The sequence below is a fragment of the Musa acuminata genome, chromosome BXJ1-8 (genome assembly GCF_036884655.1).
Source record: "Musa acuminata AAA Group cultivar baxijiao chromosome BXJ1-8, Cavendish_Baxijiao_AAA, whole genome shotgun sequence".
In the NCBI taxonomy this organism is placed as follows: Eukaryota; Viridiplantae; Streptophyta; class Magnoliopsida; order Zingiberales; family Musaceae; genus Musa; species Musa acuminata.
Window position 1 is genome coordinate 3937501 of NC_088334.1, and position 15796 is coordinate 3953296.

At 36.3% G+C, this 15796-nt stretch overlaps 1 protein-coding gene and 2 long non-coding RNA genes across 6 annotated transcripts; 1 reads left to right on the plus strand and 2 right to left on the minus strand.

Annotated features, from left to right (window-relative positions):
- The first annotated feature begins 278 nt into the window (after positions 1 to 278).
- Positions 279 to 11327, plus strand: LOC135587100 (V-type proton ATPase subunit B 2). Of its 3 annotated transcripts, XM_065078094.1 has the most exons (24): positions 279 to 419; positions 542 to 640; positions 723 to 844; positions 924 to 1018; positions 2503 to 2549; positions 2690 to 2757; positions 2858 to 3077; positions 3172 to 3245; positions 3328 to 3408; positions 3508 to 3681; positions 4530 to 4601; positions 5926 to 5981; positions 6146 to 6244; positions 6868 to 6927; positions 7690 to 7801; positions 7921 to 8129; positions 8894 to 9022; positions 9139 to 9276; positions 9795 to 9945; positions 10179 to 10261; positions 10465 to 10512; positions 10621 to 10674; positions 10756 to 10839; positions 10919 to 11327. In XM_065078094.1, exons 11-24 carry the CDS (start codon positions 4544 to 4546, stop codon positions 11102 to 11104), a joined length of 1467 nt encoding a protein of 488 aa, XP_064934166.1. In that variant the 5' UTR covers positions 279 to 419; positions 542 to 640; positions 723 to 844; positions 924 to 1018; positions 2503 to 2549; positions 2690 to 2757; positions 2858 to 3077; positions 3172 to 3245; positions 3328 to 3408; positions 3508 to 3681; positions 4530 to 4543; the 3' UTR covers positions 11105 to 11327. The 3 variants fall into 3 exon arrangements, with proteins under 3 accessions (XP_064934166.1, XP_064934167.1, XP_064934168.1); XM_065078095.1 differs by lacking the exons at positions 279 to 419; positions 542 to 640; positions 723 to 844; ... (3 more) ...; positions 2858 to 3077; positions 3172 to 3245 and having other exon boundaries at positions 3312 to 3408; XM_065078096.1 differs by lacking the exons at positions 279 to 419; positions 542 to 640; positions 723 to 844; ... (5 more) ...; positions 3328 to 3408; positions 3508 to 3681 and adding an exon at positions 3688 to 3836.
- LOC135587102 (uncharacterized) lies at positions 11298 to 14819 on the minus strand. Of its 2 annotated transcripts, none has more exons than XR_010475756.1 (3): positions 14748 to 14819; positions 11394 to 12052; positions 11298 to 11312 (listed from the first exon to the last, which is right to left on the minus strand). It is a non-coding gene; the product is annotated as an uncharacterized LOC135587102 (long non-coding RNA). The 2 variants fall into 2 exon arrangements; XR_010475757.1 differs by having other exon boundaries at positions 11394 to 12049; positions 14748 to 14811.
- LOC135587103 (uncharacterized) lies at positions 14105 to 14741 on the minus strand. Its single transcript, XR_010475758.1, has 2 exons — positions 14350 to 14741; positions 14105 to 14231 (listed from the first exon to the last, which is right to left on the minus strand). It is a non-coding gene; the product is annotated as an uncharacterized LOC135587103 (long non-coding RNA).
- Positions 14820 to 15796: the final 977 nt, after the last annotated feature.

The window sequence follows — 15796 nt, forward strand, 5'->3', positions numbered from 1 at the left end:
TTGCGGCCCTGCCACCGGCCCCACGGTGGCCCCGCTCATCTCTCGCTCCAGCCACCTCATCACCTCCTCCACCGCCTCTTCTTCCACCTCTACTATCTCGTCCTCCTCATCGAGTAATATCATCGGGACGTCCGCTTCATCGGATTCCTGGTCCTGCAGCACGGTGGTCCGGCAACGGGGCATCTCCCTCCCGTCTACTTCCATCAGCGGTCAGCGTGGAGTCGACCGAGACCAGTGGCAGGTGAGACCGTGAGGTGCAGGAATTAGTAATACCCCGGTATATATAAGAGATCCACAAAGACGGTGTGTGGGGGCGACGGATGTGGCATCGCTGATATGGTGGTCGGAAAGAAGAGGAGAGGGAGGTGGGTGGCAGTTTCGGGGCAACAGATGCAGCATCACGAGGAATTAATTTCTCGGTCAGTTTCCGTCTCTTTCTTGGAGGAAAAAGGGTGGTTACACGACTTTTGTGGCCTCCTCCTCCTCCTCCTCCTCCTCCCCTTTCAACGTCTCAATTTTGTGCTTTTTCGCGGTGGTGCAGACGCGTTGTCTTTGTCTTTTCCAGTCGCTGCCGCTGCTGTTTTGATATTGGAATCTTTTCCCTGTCCTCGAGTCGCCCCGCATTGGCTGGACCGCAAAGGTTTGCTGTCTTATTTTTAGAGCAGTGCTTGTTCTTTTTTACCAGCCGGTCTCAACTACCAGTCTTTACTGATTTGACACAGCTGCGGGGCCTTCTACTTTGCTGGGCAAGAACGGGAAATGCGCAAGCTATGAGTGTTGGATGGACAAGCAGACGCATCGCCACGATTCTCGGAACACTCGCTGTTGAAGGATTATTTTTTGGGTGAGATTTTGCCTATCCTATTTCTTCTTTGAACCAAGCAAAATAATTCTCGTGGTAATATCAGTTTCGTTGTTTGTAGATGAGATGGTGTTCAAATGGTACTGATTGAGATGCAACACAACAGGGGAAAAAGAAAAAAGAAGTGCCAAAGAATGCTTCAAAAGACTACTAATGGCAAGATATTCTATTGGTTGTAAAGTAGATTTTTCCTTGATTTTTTTCTTCTATTGGCCTCAATAAGTAGATTGTTTTAATCACCCTGCTTTCTTCATATTTTCAATGCCTTTGTCTAAAACAATAAATATATAAGTGAGATATACACAAAACCAAATTATTTGGCAATAAAAACTAAACAGTCAATCTACAAAGAGGATAAGACTCATTTGACACTAAAAACAAATCATTAAAGTAATACTAGTGAGAAAAAATTATCTGTAAATTTTTTTAGATGCAATAATTTATTTTACGATGTTTCAACAAAGACATATTATGTGTATTATTGACAACTTGTTTTTTTATTTAAAATGTGTTGTTTTTAGGGTGAATTTGATGAGATATTCTATGGATATAAAGATGATAGAGTCGTGGTATCAATTGTATCGTGATGACTCCATATTACGAGAACTTTACGAGGAAGCATTAGAGTACGAAAATGAAAACAATCTTATTTTGCTAGATAATAATAAGACATCATAGACAATAATCGACTGACTAATAAGAAACAAATGCTTTCCTACAATGTAGAAACTTTATTCGATTGTTCAATTTTTAAAAGAACCTATTTCAATCATCTCTTTCCTTATATAACAACAATAAAATCGTAAGTCTCAACTATTTGGGGTTGGCTACGTAGATCTTTTGTCGTCATTAAGATATGTAAAAGTCATATATTTAGTTAAGTCCATAATACTTAAATTTTTATTTATAGTTTTCATTAAAGTCTTTTTATGTTTTCTTCTATCTCTCATCGTATCATTAGTATTAATCATTTCACCTCATCTTATTCTTTATCAAAGTGATACCTAGTCTTCTAGTTTTGTATCTCAATCAACACCGTTTAAAACTCCATCTGTATCTCTATTTTGGTACACTCAAGCTGTGTGGAGCTAATTGTCCATTATTTGGCTTCACCTTCACCATGGAAAGTCTCTGCTTTCCTCCACAACTTCAGTTGCTGCTACAGGTGTCTAGTAGATCTTTTCTCCATATAGAATTTGTAATGTGGAACCTAATATTCTATGATTGGCTTCTATAATGACAATTTACTTATTATTGAACTTCATGACATTCGTCAAGATTATGATTTTTAAAATTTCTATGTTGATTGGACATTTGCAATTTCTTAAAATCTCCATGTGCGCATTATTTCCTTTTATGATACTTTTAAGCATGAAACCTTATGATGCTTTTAAACATGAAACATTTACATTAACAATTCATGACTTAAAAAATCTGACAAAAATAAGGAAGTCAATCATGAATATAAATATAAATATATATATGTACATATATTAAAAACATTTATAAGTGAACTAAAACCATGCAAGTTATATATTAAAAAAAAATTATTATGGTTTCATAGTTCTGTTACTCTACAAAACCTAGATTTTTCTTAATCTAGTTTCTTAGACTAATATCATTCTTTATGCCATTATCAGATTTGAAATTAAGACAGAAGTGAGGTTTACTGCACTTGCATTACTAGGTAATAATGCTAGATAGTTCCTGGTGATTGAACATGTTCTGCTCTGTGTTAGCATTTTCATGATGTTGTTGACATGGCATCACAAGATAATTGATGATTTCTTTTGGGTTTTTGTACTTGATATCAATTTGGATCGAAAGCCTTATCCTCCATTTGATGTTTATGGCCCATATGTGAGAAGATGCAGAAAGGTCTCACAAAACAAAAGGTAATTTACGTGAGTTCCAAATGATATTGTTGCTTTTAGCATTTGTTTGTGGTCTCATTTCTAAGCCCAAACTCTAAACTATAGTCTGTTCTTTGCACAGCCTGGCGCATACTGACTTGGCTCGTGGCCTGGGAGGACTCAAAAGCTTCCATCATCAATCTACCACTTTGCGAGGACATGTTTGGATGAGCCAAACAAGGTAAGGAAAAGCAGGATAAGAATTAAGAGGAATAGAACAACAAAAGAGAAGAAAAAGGAGCGGAAAAGGGCACAATTTGATGCAGGCACTGCAAAGATGTTCTCTCCAAGACTTGATCGAAGTATGTAGTCTTAACTGTAGAGCTATAACGTCGTTCCAGCAACGTTGCTCTGTTTATGCTGCTAAACATTTTACCTTTAAATTGTTACTTCCAGGCGTGTTATCCCCTCCAGGAGAAGTTGTTGCCATTCTTGTTCTGAGGCCCAACGAAATTAGGACATTTCTTGAGGTAATTTACTTGATTTGAGTCCTCTCATTTTGTTGTCATCGTTTTTACTGTAAAGTTCATTGGCAGTCTATGCTTCTCACAGCAAAGCGTGAAAAATCCAAAGAGAAATGTGATCTTGAGTTGGCCTTCTCTGCATTGGCGTGTCGTGGTTGGGTCCCACCTGGTACGATTTGTCTCTTGTCGCCTGTGGGTAGACTTCCCAAGCAAAACACTTTTCCTTCTCATTTCGCCATCATAAACGGGCTCCGTCACCTGTGACCAGCGTCCTCCGTCTGATCATGGTCCAACGGTTGACGATGAATCTCCAACGTGATCGCTGCGATCAAGAAACATAACGAATGGGGAACCTCATGTCCCACAGAAGTCACGTTCTTTACGTGCTCTCCTCGCCTTTCTCTCTCTCTCTCTCTCTCTCTCTCCGTGACCGCATCCGAAGGTACCGTCTTCTTTCCCCGCCTTCCCATTTTACGCCAGAATGTTGGAGAAATTACGCGCTCGAGTTGGTTTATTTGTTGGATCATCTTGTTTCTTACGATCCTTGCTTTCGATTGGTTGATTGAAGTTGCTACTTACGGGTTGCTGTACACTAGGGTATCAGTTCTACATCAATCTCCTGTTACGATTCCTATTTCTTGTTTCCTTCTTTTTGCTTGATCTTTCTATATGGCGCTGTAAATGGGCTCCTCGATCGATCTTTTGGTTTGCGCAGATTTCGTTCTTAGTGCTATTTTTCTTTCTTGTTCTTTTCTTGAAATTTATGGTTGAGAATTTATGATTTACGGATGTTACGTTTTGTCAGTTCGTTGTTGGGGGTAATGGATCTTTGTTAATTCTTTAGTGGAATCTTGTGATGTAGTTTTCAGTTTTCACCGTGGGGATCTTGGAATTTCGTTTATTTATGTATAGTAGGAGAGTCTGGCTGTTCTCTTGGGTTTTTCGCAGGACGACTTTTACAGCACTGCAAATGGTTAGTTTTGTGAATAGAACGCAGTCTCTCTGTTTGGGATTTATGTCATTTGCATTTGGGATTGTCATGATTGAGTGCAAATGATATGAAAGGAAAACTTAAAGAATTCCAAGATATCTTACTGTACTTGGCCAAATTTTTTTTGGTGATTCGGTTATTAGCATGTCTTTTCTTTTGTTTGGATTATAACATGCGGCATCTAAGGCTTTTGAAGGTTACCAAGTAAATATACTTTTCTATCATATCTTGGAAATCATGGTTCAAGGTTTATATCTTGAGCTATGATCTGCTTAGTATATCTTCGTCCTTGAATATAGGCTTTCCCGTGAAAATGGTTGTGGCCCAAAACAGCATTGACATGGAGGAGGGAAGCTTGGAGATTGGCATGGGTATGCTACAGTATATCTCTGTTGCCTATGATGCATTTTTGTTACCATATGAACAAAGTTTGGTCCATTCCTCAACCACAGTTGGCAAAAATAATATTCTTATATCCTCTTTGAGGTTTTGAGATAGTGCTGTTTGTATTTCTTTTTTATTCCTCAAATAACTATCTGCTTGTTTTAATCCTGCATCCATAGAAATGTTGGATTGAATGTGATTTTTCTATTTTCCCTTCAAAAGAAAAGGAAAGGACACAAAGCTTGAGCCATATATAGTATGATGCCTTTTGTTTGAGGACAGTGAGATTTTTTACTCTGGGCTTTCCGATTTGATAAAAGCCTTTCAGTGTGTACATAATCTACCATGTCATTAAACTCAGTTCACACTCATCAACTTAAGTCAATTGGATATCTTAAAACTGTATACCACTAGCAGAAAAAGATATATACAAAATTATAAAGGACAAAAGACTTCAATGATATTGCTCATACGGGGTTATATGCTGCTAATTGGTTTATTGATACAAAATGTTACTTTAAAGTACAAGGAAGAAATGGCAATCACATGTGCAACGTGACCTTTCTGTTTAGTAACTCATCAAAAGTCTAGACTGCAGTTTATATGAACCATAGACTATAGCTTTTAGAGGTCAAGTGAACTCCAGAGGCAACCTAACTGAGAGGCAAGTTAAAACAAAAGGCATGTAAAAGGTAAAATAAGAACTGAAAAAAAAAGCATGTGGCACCTTTACCTCAAAATTCCAAAGATAATTTTTTTAGTCAGACACAAATTCAGTACATTTTTACTAGTAATGTTTTGCACAACAAACCAATCATCTCATGCTCTCATTAAGAAATGGAGACATGCTAAACTGAACAAAAAAGAAGATTTTGTTTCTGAGCAATCAGAAAGATGATGCTTAGATCTTGACCACAAGTAATGTAAGAAGAGAGAAATTATACTAACATGGTTCTAGTTCTAGTCGTTATTTGGATGTGCTAGCTAAGTCCAACCTTATGCAAAAGAAATGGTTAATTATATGGGACATGTACAACCAAAGAAACATACTACCATCTTTCTTTAGGCCATATTAGCACCTCTTCTTTTATTTGAATAAGCTTCATTATTAGCTTGGTTTTCTCTTTGGAGGTACTGACACACTTGTGCAGCTTGATGCCCATATTGATCTCATCAATGTTACCTTTTAGTTCTCATGACAAGTTATAGATTAACATGTTTCTTTCTTGAATTTTCATAAACCCTGTTGAATAATAGTAGGCCATATCCCCTATAGTTGTAATTCTGGGGCCTTCTATTTTCTGTGTACAGAATACAGGACTGTTTCTGGAGTGGCAGGTCCTCTTGTCATCCTGGACAAAGTTAAGGTGTGTCTGCTGTCTACTTTTACCTTTTACTGATAATTTACTTTATTTACATGTGCCTACGGCATTTCTCCTGTGCAGAGTTACTTATAGCATTATTATTTGATGCTTGAACTTAGAATTCAAAATTTACAACTGATTTATTGTTTTCCATCAATTTATTTTAGGGTCCTAAATATCAAGAAATTGTTAATATACGTTTGGGAGATGGGACAACTCGACGTGGTCAGGTCCTGGAAGTTGATGGGGAAAAGGCTGTTGTTCAGGTTGGTAATAATCTTTCTCTCTGTTTTCTTATTTGCTGATACAATCAATAAATAGTGTATGAAATGACATTTACCACTTCTTTATGCTCCAGAGTTTTTTTTTCTCACTTTTTTTGTTGATTAGAGCATGCTAGCTCTTAGCGATGACACGTAGTGAATGTCTTTGCTACTTGATTTTAGTGTCAGTCTTGCTTGGGTTTTCTGGTCAAAGGCCAAAAATATTTTATAATTAAGTGTGGTATTTTTACTCTTTAACTACTGCTTGGATCTGTTTAATGTGGTGCTAGATTAATTGAAATATTGAACATGCTATCTTGCTTCTCTGCCAGGTGATGTCATCTTCACAGTTGTCTGTCTTAACAAACATATACATAGATTTACATTTATCTTCTGCAATGTCTTCAGACTTACAGATTTTTGTGGTTTACTTTATACTTTATAGTACCATTTTCTTTCTAGCTACTTGAACTGCTAGTATGTAGTACTGTTATCAAATGTGATTTAACTGTCTATTTGGCATCACATCCTGTTCTTTAGTTCATAGACTATCTATTTGTATATTTGATAACTTTTTTGGTTTTTATTGTTCACATGATTTTATCGTTGTGCTATCCCCATCTCAGGTATTTGAGGGAACTTCTGGCATTGACAATAAATATACAACTGTTCAGTTCACAGGAGAGGTATGGTATTTTATTTTAAGTTTCTACTTCTGAACTTTATGATGGCATATGTTTCTATTTGTTGTCTGATTTATGTAATTTCATCATTATTATCCGGAATTTTGTCATGAAATTCAGAGTCTTTTTGAGAAAGCCATTTGCAGAGATGCTTCAATTTTTTTGTATCATGTAAACCTTGAATTGTTCAATTCTAAACCCCTTTGTCTCCATCCCATGTCTGCATGTAATTGTGTTAAGGAGTGTTGGAACAAAAGTCAGATTGATGTTAGCTAAGGGTGGTATGATTAAGATTGGTAGGGTGAATCAGATCAGATTAGCGAGATTACGATAAAAAAAGAAAATAGTTTTTAAAAATAAAAAATAGAATGCAGTGAAACATTTGAATATATAAATTTTATATAAAATATAAAAATAATAAAAAATAGATCCAAAATTTATCTTCTTGCAGCTATAAAGATAGTTATGTGCACAATTGATTTTCTAATTACCTTTTGTTGAAGTATTGGGTGATGTAAAAACTATAAGAAAATATTTTATTTAAATAGAACATCCGTGGGTATTCTTAATCTCATCTCACTTATTCATGATTGCATCTCTATTATCTTAAAGAGTTCAATGTTAAATCTTTTTTATTTTGGTTTTGGCAACTTAAAGAGAAACATTGGCCTCTTGTACCATGTAGTGTATATGCTTTCCCTTGCGTAGATATATTGGCATATTTTGGTCCTAGGGATTAATTTTTCCTCTCTTTCCTTTACACAGGTCCTCAAGACACCTGTGTCGCTGGATATGCTTGGACGAATTTTTAACGGTTCAGGAAAACCTATTGACAATGGCCCACCTATATTACCTGAGGCATACTTGGATATCTCTGGTATATTGTGGAGGACCAAATTCTCATGTTTGACATCATTTCACCTTTCTTGTTTATCCTACTTCCGTTTCTTAGGACGTATGGAAATTCTTATGAATTATTCATGAATTTCCTTGTAGGAAGTTCCATCAATCCTAGTGAGAGAACATATCCTGAAGAAATGATTCAAACAGGGATTTCTACAATAGATGTGATGAACTCCATTGCTCGTGGTCAAAAAATCCCTCTTTTCTCTGCTGCTGGGCTTCCACATAATGAAATTGCTGCTCAGATTTGTCGTCAGGCTGGTCTTGTGAAGAGGCTGGAAAAATCTGATAATCTCTTGGAGGTAAGCAACTATAGAGTACTAGAAAGATGCTTTGTGACTTTGACTTCTTTTGTTTCTAAGAAAGTTTTTCTTTTCATAAATGTTGAACAAATGAAAATAGGTTTTCTTAAATAGTGGTATGAGCATATCCTCTTCAAACCTCACACAAGGTCATCTTTGGAGAAAAAAGGTCATCAGAACTAGGCACATCAACTTTTGTCAATCGATGTTATTAAACAAACTTTATAAAGCATCATAAATTAAACATAGACTTGGTTTTTAAAATAACATAATGCTTTTTTAAAAACCTAAGATTATGTTAATTTAAAAAGCAAGCCAATGCTTATAATCTATGATGTTAAAATAACACAATGCTTTTTAAAAACCTAAGATTATGTTATTTTAAAAATCAAGCCTATGCTTATAATCTATGTTGTTTTGCAAAGTTTGTTCACTGACATCAGTTGGCATTAAGTTGTTGCAGCCTACTTTAGAAGTTAATTTGCCTAGTTTTAATGGCCTTAAAATAACATTATGCTTTTTAAAGACCTAAGATCATGAATAAGAAAAAGGACTAAGATCAAGTTTCTTATCCATGAGCTGACTGTAAACTTAGTTGTTATTAATGATCTCATGCATCCTGTTTGTTCTGTCATTTAATCTGAAAGAAGCATCACTTAAGTGACTTTTATATGGTATAAAATTTCGCTTATCCGCATTTCAATTTTGGTGCAATACTTTTCTTATTTTGCATGTAGTTTAAAATTTTCCTCTGAAATTGATAGGATGGTGAAGAGGACAATTTTGCTATAGTGTTTGCAGCAATGGGAGTCAACATGGAAACAGCACAGTTTTTCAAGCGTGATTTTGAAGAAAATGGTTCAATGGAGAGAGTGACACTTTTCCTAAATCTGGTACCTTTTCTAGAATATGTGCAAACCATCATGTTCTAAATTCAGCTAACGTTGACTCAGGGATAAGAAGCCTTTGATGCTTTTATGATTTCATCTTTAGTATCATTATATTTCAGGCAAATGACCCAACAATTGAACGAATTATTACGCCTCGAATCGCTCTCACGACTGCAGAATATCTAGCTTATGAATGTGGCAAGCATGTTCTTGTCATCCTGACTGACATGAGCTCGTATGCTGATGCGCTTCGTGAGGTGACATCACTTTTCAGAGTCTAGTTTATGTAATATCTTCTGTTGGCAGGTGGTGGATTTTTTCGGAGTAGTAGTTACTAGTTAGGATCCTACTTGTTTCTGTACTGCACTTCTGCTTCAGAAAGAATGTCAAGACCATGTCCATCGTATTACTATGCTTGCTTTATTTATTGTGCTTAATATATTTGTTATCGATTTTTCTATGCATTATTTAGATTGTACAGTCATGAGAACTATTTCTTTAGAAACCAATTTTATGCATGATCCACTATCTCAAAGCTATAAATATATGTGTGCTTCTTGCAAATTGCTTGTATAAAAAGATTGCAAATTTTTAGAGGCTTGTGCAAGATACTGATTCTCAGCCTTGGGATTTTGAACTTCTCCGTTTCTCTCTGACATTTCTTGAATTTATCATTGTCAATCTGATTATAGTTTCTATCATGACTAGTGACAATAAATCAAACACTTAGGCCTCTTTGAAGAAGGTTATATGCAAAACACCTTTTGGATTTTAGGTGTCTGCTGCTCGAGAGGAGGTGCCAGGTCGACGTGGTTATCCAGGCTATATGTATACCGATCTCGCAACAATATATGAACGTGCTGGTCGTATAGAAGGAAGAAAGGGCTCTATCACACAGATACCGATCTTAACTATGCCAAATGATGGTACCGTATAGGTTTCCTAATATTAATGAATTTACATTTCATTTTAGTGTTGGAACTTGCGAGAGGTGGAAAAAAAAAAAGAAAGGAAAGGAAGAAAAAGAGAGGCTTTCTGGTCTTTTTGAGGCCTTGCTTAAAGTCTATTTATTCTAAGATACCACTTTGTTTCCTTGACTTTCTACATTTTTTAGATTACTTACAAAGCGGATGGCTGATGGCTTAATGTTTTCCAACAGACATTACGCATCCCACTCCAGATCTTACAGGCTATATCACCGAGGGCCAAATCTATATTGACAGGCAACTTCACAATCGACAGGTATTCCATGTTATAATAATATTCTTTTGTAAAATGGGGAGTGGAGGCATTCTCCATTACGTACCCAGTTATTTATTATTGATATTTTATCTTGCTTGAAATACAGATTTTTTTTTTTTGGCTTGAACTTTTGGTGCCATTATTTATTTGTTAGTTTGGTTTGCTGATGGATTATAAAATTTCTTTTTGAATTTGTCTGACAGATTTATCCACCTATCAATGTGCTGCCATCTCTCTCACGGTTGATGAAGGTTAGCTTCTTCACGGGGGGAGGACCCTGTTCGGTTGTAGTGGACACCATTTATTAGCAGCTATGGTAGCTGTTAATTTACCTCTTTGCTAATTTTCTCTTTTTGCAGAGTGCCATTGGGGAGGGTATGACTCGTCGTGATCATGCTGATGTGTCTAACCAGGTTGGTGACTGATTTAAAACTTGGATGGCTTTTTTACGTTTGGAAATCTCTCCTCTTTATTATTGACAACCTGCATTTCAGTTGTATGCCAATTATGCAATTGGGAAGGACGTTCAAGCAATGAAAGCAGTTGTCGGAGAGGAAGCACTCTCGTCTGAGGATTTGGTTCTCTCTCGCTCTCTGCATTTCACACTTTGTGATATGCTAATAACCCTGCTTACTAATCTTGTGGTTGAAACTGCAGCTGTACCTGGAGTTCCTAGACAAGTTTGAAAGGAAGTTTGTAACTCAAGGAGCGTATGATACCCGTAATATCTTCCAGTCGCTTGATCTTGCCTGGACCATGCTACGCATCTTTCCCCGAGAGCTTCTCCACCGTATACCTGCCAAGACTTTAGATCAGTACTATAGCCGCGATGCTGCTCACTGAGAGATGCAAAGATGATAGCTCACCAACGTATACTTGCCACGACTTTAGATCAGTTCTATATCCATGATGCTGCTCACTGAGAAGCAAAAGATGCCTTTTTTCTTTTTTCTTCTTAAAAGTATGGAGGAGGAGCCAAAGATGAATAATAAGCCGCTTCTACCTTTTATTATCTTTTTGGCTTGTCTGATATCAATAATAAAATATCCAACTGCAAATTATTTTATGTACCGTAAATGACGATAATCTATGAACAAAAGATTCTTGTGGATGAAAGCAACTGATTCCAGACCTGTCAAGCCCTCCTGAAGTCAAAGTTTGTCCGATTAGGAAAGGAAAGGAATTATGGATGGATCCACCACCGGATCCTATGCAAACTCCTCTATAGATATATAACAAACAATATGATCTCTGCACGAAAAAAATTCAGTCAAAAGAAACAATAATAGGGTGAAACCAAAACGCAGAAATGTATGGAAGGAACTCAACAAACTTTGGCTGTGCAAAATCTCCCACGCCTATTCACAATATATAACTTATTCCTGTGAAAACGCCCAAAAACACTTCAACCAGTATCCAGAAACAAAAAACTTACCAAATGAAAACAATTTGCCATTAGGTCTTCTCTACTAAGAAGAAGCCAAAAATTATATTACGCTCAGTCAAGTTACTTTTCTCGGAACACACGGCCGGTTCAAATTATTGGCTTTTGCATGCTTCTTCCGGCGATCCAGCATTCTGAACAGCATAGCTTTTAGGTTGGCTTGGAAGCTTCGGTTTGGTGCTTGGTTCCCGTGGTTGCCGCTGTTGCAGCAGCCGAAACGGCCGCCACAGCTGCTCCTACTTTTATGCCGCCAGCAGCCTTCGTTGCTGCACCCACCTTGGTGAAAACAGCTATTCCCATTGCTAGGAGAGCTCTCAAAGCAACTGTCGGTTTCAGTTCCATACCTACTACATTGGGCCCATACAAAATGTTGAGATTATGGGAACCTTACAAATGATAAGTTAGAAGAGGGGAAAGTACAATGAAGCTATATCATGATAGTTGAAGAATCCCAATTTGTTATATACCAATGACTCATAAGATGGCTCAACAAGACTCGTAAGTTCAATTATTGAATATGCTAACTGCTCCAGTTTCTCGTATGTTTATTGATTGAAACAACAAGAATTGAGAAAAACCAATTATCCAAGATCTCCAAATTATCCAAGATAAATAATTAAGAAAGGCATATTGAGAAGATGAAACAAATTAGGCTAATAAACAGAAAAACAGAGGTCAGGGGGGGCGGGGGGTTGGTGTGGGTTGGGGGGTTTGGGAAGGGGAAAAAAGTGAAGGCTGGCAGCAAGAACTTGACATTCAATAAGATCAGAGGAAACACAGGAAAGGGTGGATGATAAATATCCCACGAAATAACACTGACTTAGGCCTTCATCTCAAACAGAAAACTATTTTTTTTTCCCCTCAGTATTTTGCCATCAGTAAGTGCATTTTGATAAACATTCAGAAAAATGACATTCACTAAAATGGAACATCCAAAATGAACTTAACCTATCTGCTGCCGTCATACCATGTACAATAGAGTTCTGGACCATTTGCAACACAATAAAATTTTCTTGTAAATTCATTCATATTATCCGAGTATGGCAAGTTTTGTCAAAACAAACAGGTGTTCAGCACAAGACTACTCCAGCTTATAAATCATAGATGCTCCAGTGTCCAGCTTTGACCAATTTGCAGTTTGACTCATATGATGCCAAGTGACAAACACAAACATCAAGGTGGCTAGCTAATGTGTCATCCACTCGGCACTAAGTGGCAGACACATGCTATGGACCTTTCTGGAATTCCTATTAGAACTAGTGTCATCCACATGGCACTAAGTTGATTTCGATAAAGCCTATGATAGAGTTCCCATATGATTTATTATGGTGGGGTTTAGAAAAAAAAAAAAAAAGATGCATCAACTAATTATATTGATGTTATTAAGGATATATATGACAATGTAGCCATTAATGTTAGAACTATAAAGAGTATGTCTAATGAGTTTCGACTACATCAAAGATCTACATTAAGTCTACACCTTTTCACATTAATAATGGATGAACTTATTTATCGATGACAATGTCTTAATTGATAAGAACATAGGCAACCCTTTGAAACTTGAGATTTTAGATTAATTAGGACTAGAACTAAACATATGAGATGAAATTTTAGCAATATTAGGAATAGACATGAGGGTATAGCTAGGTTGGATGAAATTTTAGTAACATTAGGTATCTTGGATCAATTACTCAACAAGATATATTATTTATAGAGTAAAAATAGGATAGTTAAAATAATGAGAGGAATCAAGAATCTTATGTGTTCAACTTTGAGATTAAAAGACAAATTAATGGTGAGACCAACAATGTGTTATGGATCCAAGTGTTGGATAATTAATAAAAAACATATACAAAAGTTTATGTTACTGAGATGTGAATGTTAAGATGGATTTGTGGAGTTACTATGAGATAGAAAAAGAAAGTTTTTGTTAACAATTAGATATTGTTTCAATAGAAAATAAAATGATATGGATATGTCCTCATGAGACCTACAAACATGGTAGTCATAAGAGATAAGATAAAAACTATCAGTGGTACAATGAGAGGTACAGGAAAACCTAAAAATATTTTAGCAAAAAACTATAAATAAAAATTTAAATGCTCTAAACTGAGCATATGATGCAAAAGATCCATATAGTCAAATGTAGTCGATTCCAAATAATTGAGATTTTATGGCATTATTGTTGTGTTATACTTACATCTATACGAAAATATTTCATAGAACTTGATAGCATGATTGACAGAGGAACTCCTCTAGAAATGATATGTTTGCGAGGCTGGGTAAGCTAAAGTACACATGCACCAAAATAAGTTACAAGAAATGAGCTTAAGCAAATTGTGTTACTTTAAGGTCTCAAACCAAGTCTATCTTCCACCCATAAAAAAGTCAGCATGGAATTCTACGAAACTATAGTCAGATTCCATATGCACCGATTACACATACACAGTGACTATTAGCATGCATACCTACAGCCGATCACATGCAAGATGCATCGAGCCTCCTCACAATAAGGGCCTAGAGCATCTACAATACATGGGATCCATCACCTTCCAACATAACCAAGCTGTACAAATTATAGGAGGGGAAGTTGTAATAAAGAAATATCAAAAGGGCTCCCTCCTAACCCATCAAGAAGCTGTACCTTTCTGGAATTCCTCTTGATCTTTCTGATTAGAACCAGACTAACAATTCTTTCAAAAGGAGGTCACCACGAAATTAGTCGTCAACAGGAAATCATCCTCTGTGGTGACGAAACTACCAACAAGACGAAGAGAATCAAAATGAACACCCCGATGTCCCAACTATTTCAGGTTTTCTTTCTTTTCCTCCCGCCAAAAATCCCTTCTCGAACTCATACCTTGACCAAAACCATCCCATTGTAGGGTTTCCCAAGATTCAAAACAGTAAACCCTAAGATTTTGGTACCAACCCTAACCCTTGACGGACTCAAGAAGAGGCTTCCAACTGGAAAAGATACGATAGAAGATGAGAAATATTCGAGTGCAGATAAAGAACGCGAAGCCTCAAAGGAAATCGCACCTCAGAACGAGCAGTCGATGATGAGATCGAGATGCGTTTTGAGAGTAAGCCTCTCCTCCAATATATATATATATATATATATATATATATATATATATATATATATATATATATATAGCCCTGTACGCTGCAGTATTTGCCGTCTGATTAGAAACGGATGGCCTACATTGAGCGAGGCTGTCTCATGTGAATTAGCACGGTCCACGTGGCAGAATGGTTTGCCTGACGTCCTGTAAATCCTTATTGAAATGAAGGCCGAATTTCCAATAAAAAATAATTTTAGGATTTTTTTATAGAGCATTTTAATTTTAAAAAATTCTCAAATAATATTTATTTTCTCAAAATGACCATTCTATCGTCGCTTGCTATTGTCCTCCGTTTGTCCGTCGATTGTCATTCTCTCTTCCCATGATCACCTACGCCTTTATGTATAAGTTGCTCCGTTATCATCCTCCTTCATCGCGCACATGCAATAATACTATCGATTATAATTTCTCTTTTGAGTGTGATGCCTTTGGAGTTCAACCAAAGACAATGATGAAAGTGGCACAAGAAAAAATAGGTAATGGTGGTTCCGATAAAGATGAGGAAAAAATAATCATTTCATATGATAGGAGCGTTATCATTTATAATTTTTTAATAAATCATAAATGATTTATAATCATTTATAAGCTCTTTTTCAGAAATTCAAATGGCCATAAAATGATTTATAAACATTTTAAATGTTATTTTATTTGAATTTGAATACAACCATCCAAATCAAGTCTGATGCATACTTTTTCCTATCTGAAATTTATGCCAATTTGTGAGATTTAGGAACATGATCAGCCATGTCAAGTAGCATTACTGGAAAATTTTGTGGGCCTTCAGCGTTGCTATTAATCAATCATGTTAAGTAGCATTACTGATCTCTTCCTGCCCTTTGCTAGAGAACCGACTAAATCAACATGTTTAGAAGCATTACTGATCTATGTATGCATCAGTTCTTTGATCGAGTTAGAGACAACTCTTTTCTATTATATATACATATATATTGTAGCCTAAAGATA